The 7791-nt window shown below is 33.6% G+C and overlaps 1 protein-coding gene across 1 annotated transcript in view; it reads right to left on the bottom strand.

Annotated features, from left to right (window-relative positions):
- LOC130584614 (dystrophin) overlaps positions 1-7791 on the bottom strand; it is a gene marked incomplete at its 5' end in the record, with an annotated part of 165056 nt that overhangs the window by 80242 nt on the left and 77023 nt on the right. The window contains 2 exons of the mRNA XM_057384700.1: positions 31-204; positions 3065-3175. Of these exons, the coding sequence (XP_057240683.1) occupies positions 31-204; positions 3065-3175 (285 nt within the window). The remainder of the gene's footprint in view (positions 1-30; positions 205-3064; positions 3176-7791) is intronic.

Raw genomic sequence — 7791 nt, 5'->3', positions numbered from 1 at the left:
GGTAGAAAGACAGCACCTTTAAATCCTCACCATGCAATGATCCAGCTGTGATTGTACTACCTCCTGCTCAACACTCTTCATCTCCAGCTTGGGCACCTGCAATTTCACTTCATCCAGAATTCTTTTACATTCTTGGAGACGCTGCTCAAAGTTGGCTGGCTTCTGAAACAAGCGGAACTTCATGGACACATCCTGCAGCTTTTTCTGAAAAGCAAACACGGGTGAGTAGCAAATGTGAAATCAAATCAGTGCTGAAGACAAGTCTTAGTCCTGTCTCAGAATACTTAAATTCATTGTCAATCAGTAGTTGCTTATTAAAAGAATAAAAAATCTTCTGGGGAAAATGCCAGTGGCAGAGAATCTTGGCTAAAAATTCCTCCACAGAGGATGCAGCAGAGCCTGAGGCAAAAGAGCCCTTAAACACACTCAGAGAAAGGAAGAAGTTTTGTATTTTTCAATATGCAAATGTTGGGGGGTGTAGGGAAAAGTCAGATTTAATGGCTTTAGAATAAGGCATCCACATTGCAGAGTGAATGCTCTTCAACTCTACCACTTGCTGCTTCTTGCTATGAGGAACAAATCTTTTACTCCTTCAAAGAAACCTAAATAAAGTGGCTTGGCAGTAAGTAGGTCTAGCACAAGCCCCAAGATTTAGAGTACAAAATTGATTTATATTTCAATTTAGAAAAATTTTCCTTAGAGTAAAAAGAAAGCAATTTGAAGGCAGAAAAAATCTGTGACAAGCTTGGCTTCTAATTTCACAATTTTCACAATTTTCAATCTTTGTACGTTAATTAGACTGCTTGCTTACAYGGTGCCTACCTCAGTGGGTGGGGAAATAATTAAAAATAAAGCAAAGAAAAGGAATTTTAATTATCTACTTGAAAAAGAACTAATTTCTCTATAGAAATACAGAGTGAAGTATTATTCAATAAGTTTTTTCAACTGTCTAGAGAACAAAAAAGAATATACATCACTAAGAAGTACATAAGTAATTAAATAGGAACAAAACATGTGCAAACACACTTCCGATTTTTTTATCTTCAAATCCTGGACACTTTATTTCACTACAGTGTGGTCTGTGCTAAACAAATTTGAGGAAAAACTGTAATAAGGCATAGAATTGGTCCATACACAGGCATTTTGTAAAAATGCTTCCCTCATCTATCAGACTTCTGAAGAGGAGGAAGGAATCATGAGCACAGAAAATTTTGGGCACCACAGAAAAGTGTGTAAATATCCAGCAGCTCCTTCCAACAACTTTCATTAAATACTTTTTATGAAATTGAGTTCCAGTGAGATAAGAAAGGAAGCATTTCTGTCAACAAATAAGTGGGCAACTGAATAAAAATAGGAAGAAAGGGCAGGAATAAGTGGTCTTATTTTTCTTCAGTGTGTTTGCATACACTAAATTAATATGTAATTAGTTTTTCATTCTCTTGAGATACTTTAATTTGATGAAGATCAAGTCCTGTGGGAATCTTGCATTGCCATATCTGTATCAATGACAATTTTTATTGGTCAGTACATTAAAAGTTCTTTAGAAAGTGAGAGAATGACAGTATTAATAGCAGAGAAAATTAAAGTCATCTGTGAAGAGTCACTGAACGATTGAAAAGTACTGAGGATCTGTGGGAGGAAAAATAAAATTATCTTTTATTCATCTGAAAATTAAGCAATGCAGAGAAACACTGAGCTTGATATACAAGTGGCATCTAAATTATCTTTTAGCACTCTCCCTCGAGTTCTCACAAATAACAATAACAGCTATATTATATACTTATATCTTATGAAATGTGTTTTACCACTGAGGGTAGCACAATTATGAAAAAAAAATTCAAGAGAGATCACTGGCCTAAAATGAAATATTGTCATAAATATTTGTAACAAAGGRCTCAGCTTTTACGTGTTTCTGGTAGTTGATATTTACATTATGCATGTAAAACATTAGCTTTTTGTTTGTATTTTAAACAATGTTAGCAAAGCAGTGTCTCAAGACGACCTTCACCAATTTGTCAAATGGATGCACCTCATTATCTAGAGAAACATTACTAAGAAAAAAACATCTGCACAGAGGTGGATTAATAAAAAAGGCACCYAGAAAAGGTAGTGCTCCCTTGCACGCTGTTGAATTTATAAACATTTATTTACACMGTCATCTGATGCCTGCATTTCACTGATGAAATATGGGCAACTTCACAGCTGCCATGGAGACCATCAGAAGGTGAATTAGTATGAAGGAAGGCAGAAAAATGAGGAAACATAAATATTCTCAACAAAGAAAAGCTAGTCCTGTAGATAAGATGAAACATTTTTTTAAAAAATCTATTTGTTAATTTCAAATTAACTGCTAAAAAGAAATTTATATTACCCATAATAAAAATTAAAACCAAAACTAAGATGCCTAGAAATATCTGATAGGGATGAAGAAAAAAAATGGCCATAATGAAATTATTTGTCTTTCTAATGAATTATGACAATTTTTTTTGCCACCTACAAAAAAACACCAAACCAGCAAAATAGTCAAGTATCCATCATTAATGGGCAAAAATGTGTATTTTTTTCTGGTGTTTGTTCAGTCTTCTTCATTGTCAAGCAGGTCTCTCTGTGTCCATGAAGCTCAACGAAATAATGCATTAGCTAACATTTTAAACTGATGTCTGCATTGCACAGCTCAAATACTGAATTTATATTTCAAATGCAGTTTTACTAAATATTTTAACATATTTTTAACTGTAAATACTTTCAAATACCTCAACAGTTATATCAACAAAGATTCAGTGTTATTCTATTTCTTGAAACGTCAACCCAAATCACACAGTGACCCCACCAGTTGGTTACACCAGTTCTGCACACCCTAGAACTGCTTGTAAAGAGACAGGAAGGATGGAAAAGAAAAATGAGCAGTAAGAAAATATGAATGGGATATTTTATTTCCTGGCTAGAAAGGAATATTTAAAGCAGTGGAGATACCTTCAGAACACTTCATGGTGGAGCAATAGCACTGCTCATACTGCTCATTTGAGTGGGTGAAGGAAAAATGAGGGATATGAAATTTGCCTACCTGTGCCACATCAATTTGGGAAAGCACTCTTTTGGCAGCATCTTTACCCCGRTTTCGTTTCTTCATTTCTTCCAAACTAATCTCGTGGCTTGTTAATTCAGATTGTATTTTCTATTGGAAAAAAAACGCACAAAAAACAAAAATCAACCCAGCAAWCAGCAAGGTGTGAAGGAACAGTGTGTGCTGTTGAAATGATTTGGAACAGTTGATTTTCCAGCAGATGGAACAGCAATGACCCTGCCCCTCTCCTCAGCCCTGCCCCTGGACTGCTGTGTCCAGCTGTCCTGGAGCCACTCAAGCAGAGGGGGAGAAAGATGATTAAGGGACTGAAAATAGACATTTTTTTTCTGAAGGAAAACACGTTTTCGTTGGTAAGAACATTAAAAGTTAATCATAGAAAAAAAAAAATAGGAAAGTTATTTGCATCACTTTTCTTAATTGTTCTTATTTTCACAGTATCACCAGGCAAGTTTGGAGAAAACTGATGAAGTGTAAATATAACACCACCTTCATCTTTGAAAGCTGTGCTACATCTAAAACAATGCACAATTTATTATATATTTCTGACTACAATCTATGTTCAGTATCAGATTTGTAGCTAAAAGCACAATGAGACAGTCCATTATTATAGTAACTTAAWCTATTTTCTAACACACATTTCTGGTTGTGTCTGTTGCAAAATCAGAGTATGATTGCAAGRAAAACATCAGCTTTTTTGGTTCACCATAAATCAACCTTAGGAGAAACAATTACCTTAAGCAGTGTTGGCTAGTGCAGTAAAAAGGGAAAGCCCATTAAAAATATTGATAAAATATAATTGAGGATGATTTAAATATATTTATGTTTCAATTGTTGAAAAATAAAAAATTGAAGCAATTAGCTGAATTGCTAGACAGCACTACTGGGAAAAGTTACCCTGTAAAATAAAGACACAAAGGTATGTTCCCAGCACGAGATGYATTTGAGGCCATTACTCCTGCATTCAAAAGTGATTTTATATTTAATCTTTTATTTTAAAGGTATAAAGCATTATTCAGATACTCTGAAGACCAACTATAATTTGAAATATATGCACATAAATTTATCATACGCTACAGTAACTGTAATAGTAAACATTAATATGTGTCTTTTTAATCACATTTTCATAGGTTATTAAGTAAAAAGTTGTGTATACCATATGTTGTGTACTTTATACAGATATTACATTGTTATAATGACTATTACATGGTTGTAATGACTTCTGTACCATTATAATGTCTTATGTATTTCAACACTTAATTGGAAGCAGTTTTTTACAAGTTATATTGAAAACGTATTAAAGCAACTTTTAAGAGAAAAAGACTTACAAAAATAKAGAAAACTATTAAAGTCTTTACCAAGTTTAATTGCAAGAATATATTTATGACTCTAAATTATTCAGTATTACTTGGAGGATTAAAATATTTTTCAGAAACAAAGTATTTGTAAAAGCAAAACGASTAGCAGAAAGCTCTAAATTTAGAGGATCTTTTCTTCTAAAATTATCCTAATTGTATATTTYTGATTTTTCAGATTTTAAGTGGTCCTTCACAATGCTAATGACTGCACAGCCAGCAGCATTTAGAGCAAATAATAGAATTTTTCTAAAAATGATATTTAATTTTTGAGCAAACAAAAATGGTCAATTAAAAGAATAATTCCATCAAGGAGAGAATGTTTATTTAATTGCTGAGCACTTATTTTCTCCTCCTCTAAGTTTAAAATTCCCCCTTGAAGCGTGTTTGAGTTGTAACAGGATTATCTTGAATTTCTGTGCTATGCATGGACCAAACTGGTGAGTCAGGATTACTTAATACCTGAAGCCAAATAATTTTCTCATGTCGTGGATGTTAGAACTGCATAGAAAAGGAAGAAACAAGTCTGAATGATAAAAAAATATCACACCCAGTATTACAACAGTTTGTTTCCACGTCTAGTCAACGAACTGGTTTTTGGTTGTATTTTCCAATTTACTTTGTTCAACCTCAGAGTCACTCTGSAAAGCATCTAATTGAACAGTTCTTATCTGAATAGGTCAGAACAGCACAGTACAGATAAGAGTAGTGTTTAAGCAATTAGCGATTATGGGACAATGCATAGAGATGGTTCTATCTTTCTTTTTTAGATTGCTCTGCAGGAAAGAGATGAAGCATCAACTACTCTGATATCAAAATGCAGAACAGGAGAAAACAAACACATTAGAGGAAAGATTAAAACAAAAGTTAGTAAGGCTTATAGCAAGGAAAGGTTCTTTTTTTTTTTTTTTTTTTTTTTTTTTTTTTTTTTTTTTTTTTTTTTTTTTTTTTTTTTTTTTTTTTTTTTTTTTTTTTTGCTACTGCTGCTCACAGGCAGAAAGATTAAATCAGTCCTGGACAGGTAGAAAAGGATTTGTAACACCTCAATATGATGCTCATTATCATTCAGTTTTTAACTGATCATTTTGACTTTTGAGTGTCTTGACTACAAATTTATTGCATTGAYTTCTAAACATCCATTAGAAAACACTATTTTCCCCCTATTATCCTCATCTCTTCTTTTCTCAGTGGTTCTTGTCTATTTTTTTTTTTCTATTTTTTTAAATAAAGAGCAAAACTTGCCTTCGTTTATTTTCTAGAACATCAGAATTAAACATACTCTATGTAACTAAGCAATACGACTGGGTATAAATTATTGTGTCCTACGGGTTAAGAATTCTAATTTCCCACCACTGGCAATTTTCAGGAAATTTGTAAAATTTTTATTCATATATATATAAATAAAAGCATATAACRCACATAGAAGATGATATTATAGCACAAATGACATACAGGTAAGTCTTAACTCAAACTTCATACTTAGTTATGGACATTAACTTTCAAGAAATATTAACTAGAGAGGCCAAATGAGAAAAGGAAGGTAGAATAGGGTAGAACCATGACTGACAAGGCAATACTGAATAAATTGGACATGACAAATGCAGTTAAAACATTGTTCTGATGCTATGGAGATGTGTAGAGGGTGACAACCTGTATAGTACAGAAATCTGCATAGTTATTCAAACTAAATAATACCAAAATGTAACCTTACACTCCTGAATAACACTTATCAGCTCTCCCCTCTGACCATTGATCCACATATGGCTAAACAAAACAATTCTCACAATTTCCAGCCGAGGAAAGGTAGGTGTAAACAACTTTTATGTTTCTCTATGTAGACAACTGTGAGTTCTTTGTCCCAAAATATTAGTCTGAAGGCAATGAAGTAAGGCACTGTTCTTGTCAAGTGACATCTTGAAAAATTGAACAATTCTGCCATTGTATCATCACATTAACTTTGGTTCTGTACAAAGCCCAACGATATGATAAAAACAGATTAACAGCCACCTTCACTCAGAAAACAGCCAGGCATATAGTGCTTATCACTACAGAACTGAAATTACCYGAGGAGTTTATTGAAATGGTAGATTACTTTTGAGCATTTCAAGCACACAATATGGTTGAGTTATYCTCCACACCAAAGTTTATATAGTTTGACTGGAGAGAGCAACAGACAAGTGATTTGTCATATGCAGGTGAAAAATGAAATAAGTCTATTTTCTCTCCCATAACGTAAAAATATTAATATAGTCACTCAGACTAAGCAGAAGCACAAAGTGGAAATTCTCTCTTCCATCAAAAGTTATTGAATAACAAAGCTACAAATAATTATTTGAAAAATAGTTTGCAATATAAATGTAATATTTTCCATACAGATTTATTTTCTTCCTGCCAGTTAGAGAATACCTGAAAAAAACTCACCATCTGTGAATTCTTGTGATGATGACTTTATTCTCTGTATTTTTTTTTGTAAATTTAGAAATATGACAAATTTTTCCACTGGGATCATGGGATCAAGTATATAAACAAATAATCTTTCCTTTTGGAATATTGCTTCAGAATTTACCTCACTCGAGGTTGTATCATCAATGGACCKTGAGGAATCTGAACTGATTTATCTGTGTGGTTGCTGTTAGGTTTTTTGTCTGAATTCATCATCTTTAGTTGTACTCCAAATAACTCGTGTAACAGTCTTTCTCTAGCATTAAATTCTCAGTGCCACATGGTGGAGTAAGAAGCACACAGAATCTAAATTCAAAAAGTGATCCTRAGGAGAAGTTAAACAGCACATATTTGACTCCCCCTTCTCTCAGTCAAGTTTCTGTAKAAACTAAACTGATCATTTCACTTAAAAAGAGGAGCTAAATATAATTTTGTTTTCTCAGGTTAATTTCTAATCAGCAGAAACAATGATTATTCCTCCTATCAAGGCCCCAAACAGATTTGAATTTTTTTAAAGCAAACACACAGAGCTCTAAAGCCCTCAGCAGCTTTTTGATTATAAATTCCCCCATATGTTCTTTTAGAAATGCAACACATATTGCTGAATGGTTTGCTAAATCCCTCAGCATGGATGAACTGATCCCTGCCCAGAAATCAACATCACTGACTGAAAGATTCCCCTTCCAGCTGTGTAGACACTATTGTGGGATCTCACATGAATGAACTGTTTTCAGCTCTACAAAAGAGCTGTGCCAGCAGAAGCTCCACRGGAGACGTGGCCATTCAGGATGTGCCTATTCTGCCACTGTTTGGGGTGGCTCTTTGCTGGAGGAATGACAGTCTATTTACCCACATAAAAATGATTGTGTATTCCCTTTCCCTCCAAGGATTGTAAAGAGCTTCACATCAGTT

The sequence above is a fragment of the Malurus melanocephalus genome, unplaced genomic scaffold (genome assembly GCF_030028575.1).
Source record: "Malurus melanocephalus ecotype Western Australia unplaced genomic scaffold, MMel_1.1 scaffold_737, whole genome shotgun sequence".
NCBI lineage: Eukaryota > Metazoa > Chordata > Aves > Passeriformes > Maluridae > Malurus > Malurus melanocephalus.
The sequence above is the reverse complement of the archived record's forward strand: the minus strand, read 5'-3'. Positions and strand labels throughout refer to the sequence as shown.